Below are 21508 nucleotides of genomic sequence, written 5' to 3' on the forward strand. Positions count from 1 at the left end.
TACGATCAAGGGACAGGGTTCGGCATACAAGATGTTCAACCACAATGTGTAATGGCGGACAGCGAACGAGTGTGAACTTTTCACACTCATTTCACCATTATGGGCTTTTCTGGCATATCACAGTAAAACCGACTGATCTAATTTCCATTAGAACTGGGTTTTTTCCTGTATATGTACAAATTTTAATTTTAATTGTCCCATAAATATCTAAATATTTATTTCAGGATATATTACCAGAAATGTTTGTCCTGATTTCCAGATAGAGGATGGCAAATGCATCATTGTACTGTAGTTTTCATAGAACGACTTGCTGACGTGCTGTCTAAATACAAACACCGCTCTTATCATTAGGTGTTTGTTTTTGCAGCTCCAACAATGTATTCGCAATGTATGATGAAAATGTGTTACAATTATGTTGCATTCAAACACTTAAATAACTATGAAGCTATGGTGCTCTGGTTCGGAACTTCCCTATCTATTTATAGACATATCGGTCAATCAACTTTTATGAGTTGATCATTGTTATTAATGTTAATGTTTTATAGGGGGTCATGTGGGGAACGTTGATCGTTTTGCTATAAAGAAAAAAGAAGTTCTTGTCTGTTGAGTTATTTACTTTCGAAATTGGTCATTTTTTTTGTAGATTTAATGAGTAATTTGTTTCTTTTGGTTTTTATTGAAGGCACAGCTGCTGCAAACGGAACTGTACACGATACTTCAAACTGGGGAAACGCACAAGATTTAGGTCAAGTGTCAGATTGGCAGCAACCTCCCAAACCAAACATAATAGTAGACCGTAATGATAAAGAGGCCTGGCCATCTATTGGAGGTGACAATTCTGAGAGTACTTCTGAGAATGGTGATGACAATGCCTCTGTGAAATCAGGATCTGTGATATCTGTTTCGAGTAATCAAGGCCAGACACATGACAAAACTTCAGGTCCAAGTGCCATTCATAATCAGAGTACATCCAGTTTATGGAGCACAACATCCAACTTTAACGGAATGGATTCCAGCACCTGGAGTGGTGGAATAGGCATACCCAATTCCTCAGCGGCCAATATCAGCTCTGTGAGCTGCAACAGTTCAATGAGCTGGACAAGCCCACTCTCTACAAGTCTTTCTTCGAATAACCAAGGATTTAATGTGCAAAGCACAGCTAGTAGTGACTTCTCAAACCAAATGAATCTGAAAAGTGTCCAAAGCTCCACCGCTGTGTCTCGAACGACTGCGAGTGGATGGGGTGTTGGTGGTGCTGCTCCTGGGGCCCTCCCCCAGGCAGTTAGTCAAAATCAAGGAGGGAACAGGCCACAAAGTGCAGTGCAAGTACAGCAATCAACACCCCGAACCATAGTTGGTGGTGGTAACGGTGGTAATGGTAACTTTATGCAAGGACAGATGGGCAGTGGTGCTCTTCAACCCAATGGACCTCAGACATCTGGCTCTGCTTCTGTGTCTCAACCAGGGCAAAAAAACAGTTCAGTAATGTCGGCACAGCAGCAACCACTGCAGCAGGGTAGTTCTAATAGTGCATTTCAAAGTATTCATGGCATGTCTGCATCATCAGTATTTTCATCGAAGTCTCAGGCGGAGTTGGCATGGGGTTCTATTGGCTCGGGACCCCAGTCTCAAGGAAGTGCTAATAATGCTGGTGGCGATGCAGCTAATGCAGGCAAGGGCAGTGGCAATAATGGACAAATCAAGTCAAGCGACTCTGCTGCTGGTGGATGGGGAGCACCACCTGTCGAAGGAGATGCCAAAGTTCCAGATGGTTGGTCTGGAAATCCGAGCTCCAGTGGTGACTGGGGAAATTCTGTACCCTCCAGTGGGAGTCAGTGGGACACAACTCCTACTTCTAAACAAGGGCCTCCGCAACAGTGGCCTGGAGCAACTCAAGGTGCGGGGCAAAATCAAGATCCACCCAGATCTCAGCCTTCCTCATGGGCCGAGGCAGCTGGGAAAGGCCTTACTACCAATCCCTCCAATGCTTCATCAAATCCAAGTGCTTCTAACGAAAATACGGTGCAGACTCAGCAACAACAGGAAAGTGCTCCTATTGACATTGAATTTCAGCGTGCAATAGATAGTCATGATGGATGGGGTCAGCGTCCTGTTCGCCAAGATACCGCGTGGGACATGAGTCAAGCACCAAAGACACAAAGGAAACCTCCTCCTGCTACAACTGAAAAGAACCCCAACAGCAATATGTGGGACAACAACCGTGGAACTGCAATATGGGAAGCCAGCAAAGACAATGCACCTGCTTGGAATGGCCCTCCAGGTAGCTGTCCTCCTACTGGGGGACCTCCGGGTAGTGCTCCGCCCGGTGGTGCTCCGCCTGGTGGTGTTCCTCCTGGTGCTATGCCTCGTCCTAATCCTCAAACTGCGCAGTGGGATGCAAGTAGAACTGATCCTAAGTCTTGGACTGGCCCACCGAAACCGAGAGACGCTGGTAACTGGGGAGCAACTAAGCCAGAGAAACCTGTTACAGGACAGTGGGGAGGGCCTGGTGGTAATGAAGCTAGTCAGCAAGCATCTGGTCAGTGGGGAAACAAAGTGGAAGTTGGATCATGGGGAAACACCGGCGAGCCTCCTGGAACAATATCTACCTGGGGTGAGACAACGAAGGGAAGAAGGGAAGTGGATGATGGCACTTCACTTTGGAACAGCACTGCTGGACATATGCAAAAGCCCCCCAGCAACTGGAATGCTCCTCCAAATCAACAAAATACTCCAAATACACCAAATTCACAAAATAATCCTAACATGATGCCCATGCCTGGCATGCAGGCTGGGATGCCAGGCGGAATGCCAGGTGGGATGCCTGGACCCATGCCTAGTGGAATGCCTGGTGGTATGCCAGGTGGAATGCCTGGAGGAATGCCGGCAGGTATGCCGACCAGTATGCCTGGTGGAATGCAAGGTCGCCCAGATGAGTGGAACCGCAGTAATAAACCACCACCACCTCAACCTGGACAAGCTTCTGGATGGGGGGAACCACCACCACCAAGCATGAAAGGAGACGATGGCAGCCGCTGGGGAGGGAACCAACCGCAACAGGTGAGCAAAATTATAAATTTGATTGTCCAACTTTACATCAAAGGAAGGGAAAGCAGTGCTGTGGTATTGTATTAAAAAAAAACTGTCTCTTGTAAATCTGACTGTTTTAACTGATGAATGAGTGATGATACCTTTGAATATTTAGCTGATGATCTGTTTTCGAAAACAGTCAGCAGTTTGTACTTGTAACAGTATAATTGACATTTCTTTTATAATAACTTGAGCCATATATATACAGCAGATAGCAGGCATTTCAATTGGCTTGTCTTCTGCAGGCTCGAGCTGGTGGTTGGGGCGAAACAAGTCAGTGGAACCCCAAGCAATCAACCTCGTCCTCATCCTCCAGCTGGGGAGAAGAATGGAACCCCAATGAACGAAAGGTAAGAATTGGCAATCCCAAACCATCCTCCACCTCCCTCTCCAGCTGGGTGGGGCCGGACGGGGCTGACATGTATTGGAACAACCCACCTGACCCATCCGGCTCTAGTTCAAAATCCTTCAACTGGGGCGAGAAAGACATGATCTGGAACCAGTCTGATAATAGGAAGGTAAGTAATTAGTTTGTGGGCAGGGTTACAAACGAAGTTGAGGCTAGGCCAGCCTGAAGCTCACCTCACCCCATTCCCGAGCCCAGCACCTCTAACTTGCACAGCTTAATTAATGCCATACTTAATTTATATTAACATCAGTTCAGTTTATTGTTTCATTAATGTTTTGTTTCACAGTTGATGCTTTTCCCATTCTTGGAAATGGGCATCATCTAGGAATGCTGTTTTTGGGTTGGAAAATGTTTTGTAATTTTCTGGAGTTTTGAGACAATTTTGTTTTTAAAAAAAGGAGTATAATGTAACCAGGTGTGAATGGTTTTGATTTGTTCTAACTGAGTGGCTAAGATATTCTGATAGATAAAATTGATAATGGGTCTCTTAAAAATTGATGTCAAAAACTTAGAAAAAGTAAGTGGCTTATATTGCCCAAGTCATAAGGTTCCTCTCCTCTGGAGCAATAACTTGGAAATCAGGTAAGAGAAACATACATATTGATATATTATTGCTATTTGATTTATTCACTTTCAATTTACCACCTGTCCACTGGATGCCATAGAAGATGAGCTGCTACAGTTTCCATTGAATGTTGCTGGTGAACTCTTCATATGGTTGCAGTGTTGTTTAACTGCAGTTGATACTAATATTTGTTTCTACAGGATGATATGATGTGGAACGAGGATGGTTCTACCAATTATGACGATGCTGACATGGGCACATGGAACGATACTACTCAGGAAAACAACTCTTCCTGGAGTAGTGCTACAGGTTGGAAGTTCGGGAGGAGGAATCTTGTAAAGGTAATAAATTCAGTAAGGACACTTTTATTATACTCTTTCACTCTCTTTCTCTTCTATCTTCAACAACATTATTCAATAATCATTACCACATTATATATGAATGTTGTAGGCTGCAAAATTTCAAGAAAATTTTTTTTTATAATTATGTATATGCATTTAAATGTTTCATTGTTATTAAATAATACTTGCACTGTTACCAAAAATGGACTAATAATACAAAGAGATTGCATGAAAGTACTACTTTTACTTTTAAATAATCATTGCAAATAATTGACCCCGGACTTGTTTAGGATTTCTTCCACCCTCTTAACCTGACATGTTAAAACAAATAAATGTATGCAACTCGTCAAGAACATGTATTGTTAACGTGGATGTCGATCTTTTCAGGGTGGTGCTACAAGCCGATTCCCAGGTAGTGGGAACCAGCCACAGATGCGCAGCAGACTGCTGCAACAGCTAATGGAGATGGGCTTTCAGGTTAGTCATTATATTGATATTTATATTGATTGTTGATATTTGAAAAAAGAGTGTCAGAATCGTTCATTATTTCATAAAATTTTAGTTACTGAAATGTTGGTTCTTAGCATGGCATAAATCCATAACTAATTTATTTCGACCAAATATAATATTGAAACAGGATGGGACATAACATAATGGAAATACATGATGCAATTTAGGTGTCTTCATGTAGATATATGCAAAAGAGCATTCTTTACAGCTGCTGTCATAATCATTCCTTATTATGACATGTGACCAGATATTTGCTAATGTTCCAATTATTTAAAATATTCCTCGATTGATCAATACTATCTACAATATTCTAAGGATTTTTATCACTATTGTTAAGCCAGTCCACTTCTGGACTAGTAATAGCAAAACTGAATGCTGTGAAGTTGAGCATTGCACTCTTTTATTGATTGGTCAGTTTTCTTCTTTTGAAATGTCCGAATTAGTCCAGGGGTGGATGATATGACAGTGATAGTAACCCCAGGAATACTGTGGATCAAATTCGAGAAACGACAAACATTGGAATGAAGCTCGGTTTTACACAAAACTGGAAGCTCGGTTTTACACAAAACTGGAAAAAAAATTGCTTGCAAAGCTACCATTTATCAACTTTTCCTTTTCAAAGAAAATATTTTTCGAGTCCATTTCACGAAGAACTGTTTATTTTTTTTGCAGAAGGATGAAGCCCAACATGCATTGATCAACAACAACATGAGTTTGAATCATGCACTTGGTAATATAAATATTCATTGTTTGCAAATTTATTAAAACAAAAAACTAGATAATAATTCATGAAGTTATATTCTAGTCTATACAGCTTGAACTATTTGAATATTGAAGTTTTACTATATTTATGAAAACATTGTATGTAATTTTCAAATTAGCTGTAGTCTTTTTGCATAATTAGTGGTAATTTAGTATGCATGTTCATGTTTCAATTTCAATTTCAACAAATTTTATTGCAAAAAAGCAAATGGTTTGGCACATTGCAAAGTCTATATTTAGTCATCATGTTAATGTTTAATTTATGTCTTATCATTTTAGTCTAAATGCATAAAAAAGGACGGAAGTTTTTCATGTTTTATTATTTTGCTTTATTGCAGCTGATCTCTACAAACAAAAAGGTGCTAGTTTTGTGAAAAGAGACGATATGGATGTTTTCCATCCAGATGGTGCAAAGCCCAAACTGCCTGGGATGGACATAGGTGCAACAGATCATAATGACATATCAGATACTCAGTCGGAAAGCAATCCATTTGTGCCTAATATTAATTCCATGCAAAATACTCCTTTTCCAAATGCTCAATCTCAAATACCAAATCAGTTCATTGCAAATTCTATGAAGGGACCTAGTCTGACACAATCTAGTCAAAATTTGAATCCCAGTATTATAATGCCACAGCAACAAAGACACATTCAAGAAAAGTTCAAAGTCCAGCAGCAAACTATGAGTGCTCCCCCTCCAATGCCCCCTCCAACTCAGGGTATGGTAGCACGTGGGTCCATTCCCCCTCCTAATCAAGCTGCTGTCCAACAACAAATGGCACAACAACAAATCCTCCAGCAGCTCCACTTAGCTGTAAAAGCTGGTCTCATCAGTCCCCAGTTGCTGAATCAACAGCTGCCACCTCCATTGTTGATTATGCTACAGCAGCTGTTGCAGCATCAGCAGAGTCTACAGTCACATATCACCATGCAACAGCTTCTGCAGCAGAACAAGATGGGCCAGAATCCTATGGTACAACGACAGCAACTCGACTCAATCAACACAAAAATCAACGCCATAAAACAGCAAATACTCCATTTGCAACGCCAAATTTCAGACGCACAAAAAGTGCTGATGAAGCCTTCTCAACAACAACAGACTCCAACTGCTATGCCTCAAAATACACCTGCCGGTACTCTCTCTCAGCAGGAAGCTGATTCAATGAATACCCTGCCATCAGACCTGAATAACCTTGCCATTTCTACAAGTCAGCCACAACCGCAATCCAAGCTTAGTCAGTGGAGACGTTCAACATCTGAAAAAGATGGTACTCCTGTCAGCTCTTCGGAGAGTGTCCCTGCTACTGCAACTACTCAGCCCACCGAAAATGGTGCTCTCAACAAAGCTGTTGGGTCAAAACCCAATATACACCAGTCTCAATCCACCCCAAACCTCCGTTATGGAGACCTGGGTCTAGCCAATCTTGGAGGAGATCCCACATGGTCCAACATGCCAACTGTCTCATCCTCCTCTGAGAATTGGCCAAGTGCCATAGGAACCTCCAGTAGTTCTATCACCACTAGTAGCCAGATGCCTACTGGTAAGGATTCCGCTGCGTTAGAAGCTGGAAAGGATTTTTCAAAAGTATCAACCTCCGCTAGCTCAACATTGAACCTCAACGACTCCATTCCAGAGTTTGTACCAGGTAAGCCATGGCAGGGTATTTCTGCTAAAAGTGTTGAAGATGACCCACATATCACACCAGGAAGCTACTCACGCTCCTACAGTCTCAGTACTCCAAAGGAAGATGACCTATCCTCTCTAACGAAAACCAGTCCAAGTACATCTGAGTCTCCTTCGTGGTCAACCAAGAACCCACAACAAATTGGAAGATCCTGGAGTGGTGTAGACAATGTCATTCCAACCTCTTTCTCCAATGAAGTCTGGGGCGTTCCTCTTCCAAAGAATGCCTCTCGTCCCCCACCAGGACTGATGCAGCAGAACAAACAGGGAGGAAACTGGCCTGGAGGAGTCAACCGACAGCATTCCTGGGCTGGTACAGGTCAGTACGTTGTGTCGGTCATCCTATAGAAAGTTATTACTGCTCTTTGCACAAAATGATCAACAGGAAGTACAAAATAATTTCTTGCCAACATAAATAAATGTTTTGTAATGCATTCCAATTATGACAAATACCATACCAACATAATTGTTTTGATGTAGTGCATTTCAAGTGACATTGTATCCATATCTTGAAAAGATTTTTAAGAATGTTTCTTTCTTTGATATCTTGCAGGAAGTGCTGGCAATTGGGCAGGAGCTCCTTCCAATTGTTTACTCTTACGGAACTTGACTCCACAGGTATGACTCTAAACATTTGATATTAAAGAGTTATATAAAGATTTGTGAAACATGATACAGAATTTGCATATATATAAGTAAAAAAGAACCATGTCCATGTATATATATGGATCACTGAAAATTGGTGCATTGTACATTAGTTTCACTTTGAATTTATATTGACGACAAAATTATATGTTTAACAAAATGTTTTGTTCATTAATATGATGAATTGAAAAGTTTCTAAGTTGTGTGATTTCTCTTTTGTAGATTGATGGATCAACTCTACGTACTCTATGCCTACAGCATGGACCTTTGATCTGCTTTTACTTGAGTCTGAATCAAGGACAAGCCCTTGTTCGCTACAACACAAAGGAGGAAGCAATCAAAGCTCAAAAGTCCCTTAATACTTGCGTTCTCTCAAACACAACTATTGTAGCCGAATTTGTATCCGAAGCCGAAGCAGTACGATTTGCTGAGAACGCCATGTCAACTTCTCAGCCTAGTCAATGGTCTCAGCAACAACAGCAACAACAACAGCAATCACAGCAGTACAGGTCTACTGTTGGAGGAGGGGGAATGGGCAGGTCTGTTTCTACCAGTGGTGTGGGGGATCTGGGCTCCTGGAATCCTACACCCTCTGTAGTCCCAATGGCTCCGGGCATCCAGAACAGTAATAGTATGTGGGGGGCCGGATCAGGACAGGGTACTAGTAGTGGGGGGTTATGGGGAATGGAAGACCACAGTGCTAGTTTGCTTGGTAATATGTTAGGGGAGTCTATGTAAAATGTTTTGTTTTCTTTTATATTATTAAATGTGGTTTCCCTCCCATGTCGTGTGTGATCTCCAATTCATGCGGGTTAGTCAGAGGTGGGAGCAGTATTCCAATAGTGTTATTATTATTGATTCATTATTATTAATATTATTGTAGTTGTTAGATAAGCATCAAATGTGTTCTCGAGTTGTTGGTTATGGTGAGACTGCCAGACACCAGAGTTGATGCAAATACTTTGGTGCTTGCTGCTTCAAAGAAGTAAAGCCCATTTTTATTTTTTCATACTTCTGATGAAGTATTTTTAAGTCTTTCAGAATTCCCTTGTTCTTGTCAGGTAGTCTGGGTAGTTTCTCACCAAAATCTGGCAACTCTTCTGATGAAGGTTAAGTCATCTGCACAAATAACCTCAGATTTCATGTTTGTAAGAGTCTTTTATTTATGTCAGTCACTCATGACTTCTTTAATTGCCATTTTGTAATGCAAAGATATGAATGCAACCAGATGTATGTAAAATGTACTGTATTTAAAAAAGAAGAAGAAAAAAAAAAAAGAAAAAAAATATAAAATATCTATCAAATGGGTATGTGTGAATTTATTTTTATGATGTTTGGATTGATGAACCTGTTGTTGTATTGCAGGTTATTTTACTGTGATATTGAAAAATGAATATATATCAATCAGTTTAATTTATGTTATAATACTATGTAGTTGTAGAAAATGTTGATGAATGTTGAGCCAAGTGTGTGCGTCGACACACGGTGATTATTATTGACTATATATTATATGAATATTCCATGTAATGTGATTGTACAGTCCACTGCCAAGTCTGTCTTAAAGTGGACTGGCGTTCTCTTTTTGTCTTCTTAACTGAATTGTTGAAATGTCATTCCTTAATTAATAATCTATATTGGCCAAACATTTCATTATTATGATAATGATACAATAATGATGACAATTTGTTGCTATATAATTTATATGTAGCCATATTTTTGTTCATGTCTTTGATGGTTTTTTTGGGTTGTGTGACTGTGCTTGCTCAAGAGCGTGTGCTGTTTTTTTCCCCCCATAATATCTATATTCAATCATTCTATTGTGCGACAGAATGTTGTGATTTTGCTAACAATACAGGGTATCCTGTAATATTGTTCCCTCTTAGTGCTACAGGTGATACTGTGTAAACCAGAGTTTATATACATTTCTCACCCACCAAATTTTTAGCCCACTCTTTATCAAGAAAAAAATACTGATACACAAATGTTACTGATCATGTTTTGTAAGTTATATGATGAATAATCCATGAAAAGTGTTCGTTTTATATATTATATGTTTTCACAAATAGTGTATGAATGTTTTTGTTTGATTCGTAAAATATGTGTCTTATTTCAAGTGAAATTGTTTTGAATGTCTCGCTTGCTTACTGAAACAATCAGAAGACCAACTACTGCTGTATTGTCTGAACACAGCCGCCCAAACATCCTGACTTCCATGTTTTGTATAATTATGAATAGCATAATGGTGAACACTATGAGCGCATTTTGTTGGTAGATTGTATGTTGTTCTCTTTTTAATATATAGATACCTACCTATGGCATTGTATCAAAATGATCTGGTTCTATGCCCCATGTTTGGGTGATGGGATTCCTGCTAATGTAGTAGTGCCAGTCTTTAGAATTCTCAAATTGCAGAGTCAGCAGCATTTTATTTTTTTGTACATTGTGATAAATTGAAGTAGTTTGACCTCAGATGGACTAATAAGATTATTATAATGGCAAAAGTTTCTGTTCATAGCGTATTGTGATTCCATTATGGTGATGTCTAAGCCTGCTATGACCCCAAAATGTACCAGGCCTGACTCGCCGAGTGATGCTATAATTACGTTTAAGTATGTTATTAACCATTGGAGACAATGATATTGGTAAACACTACCATTATGTATGTACCTGTTGATTCCATTTGTATTTAAGGTAAAGAGAGGAAAGTTATATATATTGAAAAAAAATCATAAAAAAATATAAAGATGTATGTATGTAAAGTACTTACAAAAACTCTGCTTTTATATGACCAAATGTTTGATCTAGATGATGGTATTAAGTGGATAAGGAGAGGCCTGGAAAACTAGATTGCCAAAGCACTGGTTGATATCCTAGGATAGAATGATCGGCAGGCAGCTTTTTTATCCTCAAAGTGATAGAAAAATTACATTTTGACATGACATGTATATTGTGCTCGTAGCATGCTTTGAAATGTATTAATAAAACTTTACCATGTGATCAAGTTGTTTGTGTATTTTTTTCAGTCGACATCGATATAGATGCTGTCTTTATGGGGAAAAAATTGTGAAAATCTAAGTTAAACTTATACTAGAATAGCCGAGTCAAATTATAGGTCAAATCCAATATTATAGTTTCATATATATGGATGGAAAAGCCCGTAGTTGAAGGACCAAGAAGAAAATGGAATATGACAAATTTAAGTAATAAGGTGTACAACACACTTGATAGAAGAATGCTGCTGCATATTATATAAAGTTTGTTTGTCGCTAATTGTGAAGCATTGTAGAACTGTAGTTTACAGTATTTGGTGGTTGGAAGCATAGACCGGGTTGTTTGCTTCTCTAGCCACTGAAAAAAACATTGCATGAAATTACAGGATTTTTTTTATGTAATTACCTTGAATTATGTACACCAGCACAATAGCCAAAATGTAACCTTTGCAAAAATACATGAGCCCTTATAATTTGATTATGACTAATGAATTATCGTTTAAGGGGAAAATCACAAGGAAAAAATACACTTTCAAAAAGGAAAGGAGCGAACACCATACGACGTTCATTTCGTTATACATTATGACCGAAAAAAGTGGTCAGAGGAACACCTGTCATTCCTCCTATATATAGAGATTGGAAACTACTTGCATATATATATGAATCTACTGCAGTATTCAGTACAGTAGGGTATACATTTTAGTTATATATTGTTTAATTGTGACTAATGCAGAATATTTTGAGGGAAATCAATCATTCATTATAAGGATATACATTTTGATATGATGGGAGAAATACAATTCAAGAGGAAAGTATTGAACAGAATACCACGTTTCATTTCGAAAACTGGCCAGAGGAGCACCTGTCATTCACAGGAATGAACGAGAGTTACTTCCCTTTGCCGGTAGAAGACAACATGGCGACTTCGTGGACAAGGGGTAAGTATGAAGGGAAGTTTGATTATGACACTAGGCTATCTGAATCGTTATTATATTTGCAACGGCCCATTCATCTGTGAAATAATTACCAAAAATGCAGATCATTATTTGCTTAATGAAATACCACGAACTCTTAATTTGGCTAGGTCTACATACGGCAATGTAAACAAAACTGTTCGAGTGACCCCCGGCAGCGGGTCATAAAAATGTCACCATGAACTAAGTCCAAAGGTTGCTAAAATAAGTAAATACTTTACAGTACATTGTATCGGTATTATCGTATAATCTTACTTAATTATTTCATCTAATATAAATTAACAAAGTTGTGTGCATTGTAAATTGGCAATCTATGGTGTTATTCAAGGCACAGGCGTCTGCTTCTGCATGGTTTGAAAAAAATATAGAAAGGCCTAATAAGCTTACTTTAGGCTAGTACAGTACCCCTACTATATGTAGTAGGGGTACTAGGCTATTAGATAGAGTTTTCAATCCAGAACTTCAGAAGCAGACGCCTGTATACAAGGGACAGGACATTTGGGTAGTAGCTGGTGGCTACTTTCCATTACTATATATGTTTTCAACGAGGTTGCCTTTACTTGACTCTTTTGATGCTGTCACTCTGAAGATGAATGTCATGATTAAGGGTGTACACCTCTGAGAAGTCAAAATTTTCTTGTATTAAACTTTTTTTCTCATATAGATTTTTGGAAAAAGGAGTTCGTACCATAAAAGAAAATGGAAGAAAAAACATATGTCCGTGTGCTCGTTTTTGAGCTTTTGTCACTCGAAGACACCTAGTTGACAAAATGTTGGATTTTATGGGAATTTTGCCGTTTTGACCATATGAGATAGCGATTAAAGCCATAATTTCCTAATGAGATGTTTGATATGAATGAATGTTTGTAGAATTCATTTTCTAGTAGTCTACTTTAAAAATATACCAGTTTTGATCAATTAGACTAATATTTTTTCTCAGAATAACAACATATGCTACCCCTACCCCTAATTTTGAGCTACAAAATGCACCATTTTCAGCCATTTTTGCCAAATTTAACGCTTTATAGAAAAAGTTCTGGTATTAAACTTTTGTTATTATTTTGCATATCAATAGGGAAACGGTAGTTCTTTCTAAATCAGGAAGAAAAATTGGGGGTCCGTGTGCTTACTTTTTTGCCCCATTTGAATTTTTGTTATTTTTCAGTATTTTAGAGTAAAAAATAAAAGTGCCCAAATTACCATTAAATGTAAAAATAAACTCACAAAAGTGTATCGTTTCACATATTCATGCCCAATATTTTAATAACTACGAACCTAGTAACGATTTGCAGCTAAAATTAGCTAAATACAGCTAAAAATGCTGGCGCAGTGATGATTTTAGTAAAAACAATTTCAGTAAAAAATGGAAAAACTGTGGCTCTACTTGAAGCGAAAAAAGACACAATTTCAAAATGGCCGCTAAATGGGCTATTTCTTAAAATCCCTGTATAAAAAAATCTACTGAAAATAGAAATGTAATTTTTTGCCAAATTTTGCATCTGGCAACTTGCTACAGATACTGATAAATTATATTTGAAAATCTCATAACTTCTTTGATCTATGTTGAAACGAGACTTCAACGGGACTGAAACCTCAGAAGAATACATCCTTAATAAGTTCCTTATTGCCCCAGTTGTAGCAGTATAATCAATATGAGCTATTAGTATGACACCTATAGTATGTACCAGGGCAATCATTGCAGCTAAGGTGTAGCTCATTAAATAAAGCATCAAGCTAGTGTTGAGGTCCTGGGTTTGAACCCCAGTATGGCCAAAATTTTTCTTTGGTCAACCCCTGACCCTTGTTTCAAGCATTGGGAGTGTCAACTGCTTAGCAGGGAATATAAAAACTTGTCAGGCGAAGACTTTGAGAAAGGTTGTGTGGAATATAACAAGGAGATGAGAAAATGTAGGGACCAATCACCAGACTGATGCTTTAGTCCGTGACCTGCAAACACTAGCTTACTCTGCTAAATGAGGTAACTGGTCACTGGTATTCGGTCCAGTCCAATCATTATACCAGTAAGAACATAGCCTGGTTAGCATTTTCAACAATAGTCCGCTAAGCCTGCCTATATTATTAGGTTTTTATTTTGGCCTAAAATAATTGACCCAATTAATAACCACCCAGGGCGTTTTGAAAATTGAAAAAATGAAAAGATACTTACTAAGAAGAAATCATTGCAAAAACAAAGTGCAAACCTATACAGTTATGATAGTTTAAGTCTTTATTTACGCCTGGGCACTTGAAATTGAGGAATCAAAAGGGGGAGGGGTGCTTATAGGGACAAAGGCGCTTATTGGATTGAATAAGGTATATATATACAGTGTATATATATAATTTGGTAAAAACAAATCTCCAAAAAGCCTTCTAATGCAGGCAGGTTTAGCAGACTATTTCAACAAAAGCATAATTTTGGAAGGACGCATTATCAATATCCGCTTCTACCAGAACAAATGCATGTATACTCATTTTAGGATAGAAAATGCTTTGGTCTGAAACAGGATGTATTGGTATAGATCACTTTTGATTTACCACTGTGACCAACACAATGTATGTATTTATTCTTGGATGAGATTCAGAACCCTTTGCAGTAGTTGACACTATATATATATATATATATATAATGTACTGTAACAAATTGTAAATTTCTAAGAACATGCATACTCTGCAGTCTGCATTGTTTAAGTTGAACTCCAGCTACCGTATTCGACCCAATAAGCGCCCAGGGCGTTTAAAAAATTGGAAAAAATGAAAAAGTGCTAATAAGGCGAAATTATTGCAAATCTAGACAGTATTTTGTAGTTTTGGTCTTTATTTATGCGTGGACAATTGAAATCAAAAAGGGGGAGGGCACTATTAGGGACATGGGCGCTTATTGGGTTGAATACATTATATAAATTTATCAGATGAACTTTTCATTCTACAATTTAATGAATTTATTTCAAAATTTTTATCCAGGAATACAGGCATGCAGAACTTTAACACGGCTCTGTACAGCCCCTGTACAAAGAGGGACAGCTGTCAGACTTATGTCAACAGAAAATGATTCTAATCTACAGGTAGATGTGGACAGCAAGACAGGTGAAAAAACATACTTATACTGCTTTATGTGTTAGGTCCAATAACAAAGATAGGAGGTTATACTGGATTCAGGTTGTCCATTTCTCTATCCATCCTTCTGTCCATCTGTAGACACAAAGATCAACCAACTACTAGTTCCTCCTAAACAACTGGAGAGATCTCAATAAAATTTGGTGGCAATAAATCTTAGGTGTGCACAATCTATAACAGGACAACTCCACCTTTTTCAGAGCTGTGCCTTTTTGTTAAAAGCAATGATATAAACAGAACAGGGTATATGTTGGCCTGCTCCTGGACGACAGTTCTATCTTTAAATGAATGATTATAAAAAAGATGAAAGTTCACTTTTAAAATTACATTTTGTAACAAGATCCGGTCTTTGTTTATTACAGACGTATCTCCTTTTGCTGGTAGATACTGTTTGTCATTAGTCTGTGACTAAATATTGCACCATTCTCTATATATAAGGATTTTACGCACTCAACCACAATTAATTCCTACCTGTAAGAGAAGATAACTCTGTAATATGCAAATACAAATTTATGAATGCTGCTGCATTTAAGTTTAATTGTCATTGTAATAGTGTGTATTGTTTATTTATTTTAATTAACTTTTCTTTTAAGAATTCATTACCTTAAATTTGTAGTAGGGTATTTCCTCTTCCAGGGGTTGCGACCATGAAAATGTGCCGCCCACCTGTCAACAGTCTCAACCTTGAGTACCTGACCAGTATAAGCATAGCGCTGGAGAAGTTAGAGAATGAAAAGTGCAGAGGACTTATCTTGACATCAGTATGTTATAGACCACTCTAAAAAATACAATAATTTATTATTTGATTTCTTATTTTCTTCAGAATTTATTAATTTGAGTTAATTATCATAGTGGATTTGATATGCACAATCAATACTCAATTTACTGTGAGCGTAAATGTTTAATTTCATGATTTGCACATGAAAAACATGTCATGACATTATTTTTGCGGTATATAAATCTCATAGTATTGAAGTTTCATACATACGCAAAATATGCGTGGAGGAATTTCCCACAGCGTAATTAGCGTAAATTCCACCTCACGGAAATTTTTGCGTTTACAGTATTTGATATTCATAATCAATATTTGATATTCAGAATTTTTACATCTGTAGCTAACTTTTATTGGTTATAGAGTACAGTCACAAATGTCATTAAAGACCAGACCACCCAAGTGGTTTCTATATAGCACAAATGGTCTTTAAACACAGGTTAAAATGATCATTTGGGACCCTGAGAAAGTGGTCTTATAAAGCATGTGGTCTTTATACAAAGGTGGTCGCTAAAGCAGGTTTCATTGTATCCGAATTATGTTACAACTATTCTTGTTACCTTCCATAGGGCGTACCTAAGATTTTCTGTGCGGGATTGGACATTTTGGAGATGTACCAGCCAGACGTGGAGAGATTACAGGTGTTCTGGAGGTCACTACAAGATGTCTGGTTAAGACTGTATGGTTCTAAGATGGCTACCATCGCAGCCATCAATGTAAGTTGTCGACAACACAGTGGTCAGACAATGAAGGTCTAGGCACACACAAGTTTTCTAAGATTTTGTTTAAAAGTTTCTTGGACACTTTTAATTTTTATTTCGTTATCACGTTTGATAACTCTGCTATGTAAGCTGAAGGTATTTGACAGAAAAGAAACCAAATGTCAATTTAAGGTGATTAATATTTTTACATATCTGTATGCGGATATATATAAGTCACAATAAAGTTAAAAGTAAATGTGTAGACAAAAAATATAGCAAAAATCTCTTTTAATATAACTTTTTATCAAAAAATTTATTGCAATATCACCTATAGATTTGCAACACTTTGCTATGTATTTCAACAAGAACCTTGTTAGAAATTTAACAACACATATAAAAGGCTATACTGTATGTGTACATGACTTAAAAACTCAGAAATTTTCAGATCATTTTGATGTAAAAGAATGAAAAATTTCTGAAATACCGGTACCTTTTTACCAGTTTGTCTTCATGTTTTCTCCTTTCATACAGGTTATGTATAGACTTGCTAAATGAACTATGTAATTTTTGGATGTTTTCAGGGCCACAGTCCAGCTGGAGGCTGCCTCCTTGCTACCTGTTGTGATTACAGGTTCATGGCTCCAAACTACACCATCGGTCTTAACGAAACTCAACTGGTAAGTGTTAGTGTGATCAGACGGGAATTCCTCTGTTTATGAATAAATGTTAACAAGTGAAAAAATGTACCCATTGAAGGTATAGCGTGGTATTTAGAATTTCCATGTGTATGTTGACTATTATCCTTGATAATCCCTGGAATATGTCCTTACAAACCTCGGTAGTTGCCCCCATCCTCGATACTTCAGGGGTTACTATAACTGTTGTTAAATCCACCCCTGGACTATCTCATAGCAAAACTGTAGGCAACAGAACAGAACAGGTAATATAATCCTGTGATGTACATCAAAAGAGCCATATAATAGTACATTGTGGTTGACTGTGTGACTTTGAAGTCGGGTGTTGGAGTATAGTCCAGGGGAGGATATAACGCCAGTTATTGTAACCCCTGGAGTATCGAGGATGAGTTACCCCAGGAATAATGTGTATATGCCGTATCTGTTAATAGAAAGTTGTAAAAAAAATTAGGAATATGTAATGATACCAACAAGCACAGGAAAATCTCCTTCAAAAATGTATGGAAAAACATAATAATACATGTATATAAATGAATGAAGATAAGTATACGTCAAATAAAATGTTTCAACATACATGTATATCATTCTCTTTCAGGGCATCGTTGCACCATTTTGGTAAGCTTATGAATTTTACTTTATTTAGATAATCAATTTGACAATTTATAGATTACATCAATTTGACAATTTATAGATTAATTAATTAGTGGCCCCTTCACTAGATATGATGTGATCAATTTGTTTAATTATAAATATCACATTATTGCTAATTCTAAATTGTTATTTTTATTTGATGCATGATTGTTTTGCCTGTAGTTGCTTGAAAGTGGGATTACAACTGTCTTATGTAAATAAAAGAAAAAAGATGATGTATAGTTTTGCTTTAATACTGATGGTACTCAGAATTAAATGAAGGAAGCAGCTGGTGATTTAATTCTTGACTAAGAAGATCCACCATGTATAAAGTCTAGTTATTAGAATCTGTTTATCATGGTGTTAAAAAAATTCTCTTAAAAAGATACAGGAATAGGAGCTCTCTGTCTTGATGTCAGTTCTGAAGAGTTCTCCTAGAAAGCTTACAAATAAATAGGCTTCTAGATACCAAAATGGTGTCAGTAAAGTATGATTTACCATCTATTAGTTCCACTTTCCTCATATTGTGAGGTCCTATTTTGATTTTCACATGACAACACAATCACCGGAAGGTGGGACTTAGTCCACATTCTTTTGGTATCTCGAGACCCACATATTTGTTAAGATTATTTGTTACAGGTTCAAGGACACTATGCAAGGAGTTATTGGTAACCGTGAGACAGAGCACGCTCTCACTCTTGGTCTAATGTACAGTACAGACCAGGCTCTCGATATTAAACTCATCGACAAGATTGTACCACAGGAAGAGATCCAAGCTGCCGCACAGGAGAAAATGAAGCAGTATCTCAAAATTCCAGGTCAGCAATTACAGTACCGCTATAGGAAGAACAATTGTTTTGTACCATGTCTTCATATAAATGATCTTATTTTGTTTCATACTCAAAAGTTTACATTGTTATAGCAAAAGAAACATAGTTTAGATTAGAATATTGCCAAAGCAAATCTCCATAGGCACATAATACCTGGCACATATTGTGATGGAGCAATCGAGGGTGGAAAGGGATGAAGTTCATCCATTTTTGTCTTATTCTTATTTTCATTCAAGTTTAAGGATGTAAGTATTTGCTTAATAGTTTCAAGTTATTTTCATGATTGTTTTGAAAGTATAGTATATAACTCTCAATCTATTTTTATATGACTGATTTTATTATTTAACCTACTGTTTCTTTATTGCAGAGGTTGCCCGCCAGCTCAGTAAGGACTTGATGAGGAGGGAGACTCTAGAGAAACTGAGACTGCGACGGGAAGATGATGTTGCTAATTTTAAGAACTTTGCTATCAGAGATTCAGTGCAGAAATCATTAGGAATGTACTTAGAAATGCTTAAAAAGAAAAGTCAGCAGAAAAAGTAGGCCATAACTTGTGATTGACTGTCGATCATCTTACAAAACAGAAGACATCGTTAATACTTTAGGTTGTTATTCTCTGTGGTCAAGGGAATTAAATTGACTGTCTTCTAAGTTGAATACATGAAAAAACTTCTGGGTTTAGTGTGTGTTTAAATTGAAGGAAGGATTAGAATTTAAGAAAACATAATGCTTAAATTCCAACATCGCATAGTTGTCACAGGGACCTGACATGAATTTCTAACCAACAGTATAATTATTATATTGGGACAAGGAAGTAATTCCAACCGTGTGGACAAAATAAAATTGTCAAATTTTCAAGACGATCTGCCCCTTTATCAAGACATACAAAAAACGAACTCGATTACATAAAAGGATACAAACAGTAATGCGGGACAAAGTAGACAATATTTAACTATATAGCACAATGGAGCGCAATTTACCCTTCGGCAAGTGGCAGCCGAAGGCCGGATCTACCAAAATAATCAATATGATAAAATATATAAATACTGTTGGTTAGAAATTTGTACCAGTTCCCTGTGGTTTGAGGTATTGATAACTTACTATGGGAGTTGTAACATTATTTGAATATGGTGCTTTAACTTATGATAGCCATTTCACCAGACAAGCTTTGTATAAAATAGATAATACTGGTATTTGGTATTAGGAGATTCAGCAATCATGTGATAAACCTGTGAAATATAACTTCTGTTATTGTACATGCAGTTTTAATTAACTGGGATATTATGTACGCGTCAATATTTTTCTTAGTTTATAACACATTTCAGATTATTCAAAGCACTATTCAATGAACGAAATATCAGCAATCTAGATTGGAAATATCAGTGTTCTTGTTTCAGGATCCATTGCTGGTTTTCTGAGTCCAGAATTTTGCTCATGTCTGGCCATGAATAGTAATATAACCAGGATAATTATGATATACATGTATTAACGTCTATCTGCACAATTTATGTTAAATACATTTATAGTGTACAATAAAGCCACAACAGTCAAAATGAAATTGTTTCATTGATAAATTGACTGAAGCATTATATGCAGATTTAGCAAGTCACAAATTTATGAAAATTAAGTTTGTAAGCAATTTGATGTGATTATATGATATATATTTTGTGAATAAATTCATATTTTGTAAATAATGTATTCAGATTAGTTGTTTTCACATAACTTTCTAAATATAGGGTAAGTAATTTTATAACTGATATAAAGGATAATGTGTTGAGTGTCTGAGGCTTGTTTTCTTACCTTTTCGGATGCCAACTTTTAAATTTATCAAATTGTTTTTTGTCCGTGGGTCTGTCCTTCCATCCGTCCGTCCTTCCATTAAAAATTCTTGTTATTACTATTTCTCAGAAAGTGCTGAAGGGATCTTTCTCAAATTTCATATATGTACCCTTAGGTCCCTAGTTGAGCATATTGTATTTTGGGACCTATCGGTCAACAAGATGGCTGACAGTCAACCATCTTGGATTTTGGTAGTTAAAGTTTGTTATTGGTATTTCTCAGAAAGAACTGAAGGGATTTTTCTCAAATTTTATATGTAGGTTCCCCCAGGGTCCTGGTTGTGCATATTGCATTTTGGGACCGAACGGTTGACAAGATGGCCACCTGGTAGCCATCTTGAATTTTGATAGTTAAAGTTTGTGATTGCTATTATTTTTCAGAAATTACTGGGGGATCGCTCTCAAATTCCATATGTATGTGCCCCTTGGGCCTAAGTTGTTGGTTGGTGGGCCACTCATTTAAATAGATGGCCACCAGGCAGCCATCTTGGAATTTGATTTAAAACATTGTTATCACTATTTCTCATAAAGTACTGAAGGGATCGTTCTCAAACTACATATGTAGGTTCCCCTTGGGCCGTTGTTGTGCATATTGCCTTTCGGGACCGAGTTGTCAACAAGATGGTCATATTGGTACCTATATCAGAGTCCAAGGCTTTTTCACTTTTGAATGTTATCTTCAATTACAAGACATACAAACTCCATACTTGTAGTACATAGGGGTCCACACATCCTCAATATTCAGGTGTTCCGATCACTTACGATCTCTACACCCCTGGACTATCTCATAGTAAAACTGGAGGCAACAGATTAGAACAGGTAATTTAGTCATTTGATGTACATCAAAAGGGTCGTATAACGGTACACAGTGGTTGACTGTGAGGCTTTAATGTTCGGCGTCGCTCTCTCCGTAGTCTTCAAAGGAAATCTTTGCTAGCCTGTGATTGGTCAAATGTTT

The 21508-nt window shown here is 37.3% G+C and overlaps 2 protein-coding genes across 6 annotated transcripts in view; both read left to right on the plus strand.

The window, feature by feature from the left end:
* The window catches only part of LOC138323626 (trinucleotide repeat-containing gene 6C protein-like), a 38410-nt gene extending 27407 nt beyond the window's left edge, over positions 1–11003 (plus strand). For 2 of the 5 annotated variants that reach the window (XM_069268364.1, XM_069268363.1), the window contains exons 10-17: positions 683–3060; positions 3336–3608; positions 4265–4417; positions 4793–4882; positions 5588–5645; positions 6016–7680; positions 7915–7979; positions 8229–11003. In XM_069268364.1, the coding sequence (XP_069124465.1) occupies positions 683–3060; positions 3336–3608; positions 4265–4417; positions 4793–4882; positions 5588–5645; positions 6016–7680; positions 7915–7979; positions 8229–8744 (5198 nt within the window). In that variant the 3' untranslated portion in view covers positions 8745–11003. The remainder of the gene's footprint in view (positions 1–682; positions 3061–3335; positions 3609–4264; positions 4418–4792; positions 4883–5587; positions 5646–6015; positions 7681–7914; positions 7980–8228) is intronic. The other 3 variants (XM_069268365.1, XM_069268366.1, XM_069268367.1) reach the window with 3 other exon arrangements.
* A 774-nt stretch (positions 11004–11777) lies between these two features.
* LOC138323629 (enoyl-CoA delta isomerase 1, mitochondrial-like) lies at positions 11778–20406 on the plus strand. The gene is made up of 8 exons (XM_069268372.1): positions 11778–11934; positions 14932–15054; positions 15721–15845; positions 16426–16572; positions 17139–17234; positions 17848–17867; positions 18522–18700; positions 19080–20406. The coding sequence occupies exons 1-8, from the start codon at positions 11874–11876 to the stop codon at positions 19253–19255; spliced, it is 927 nt and encodes a 308-aa protein (XP_069124473.1). The 5' UTR covers positions 11778–11873; the 3' UTR covers positions 19256–20406.
* Positions 20407–21508: the final 1102 nt, after the last annotated feature.

This window comes from Argopecten irradians, chromosome 5, assembly GCF_041381155.1.
Source record: "Argopecten irradians isolate NY chromosome 5, Ai_NY, whole genome shotgun sequence".
Lineage (NCBI taxonomy): Eukaryota > Metazoa > Mollusca > Bivalvia > Pectinida > Pectinidae > Argopecten > Argopecten irradians.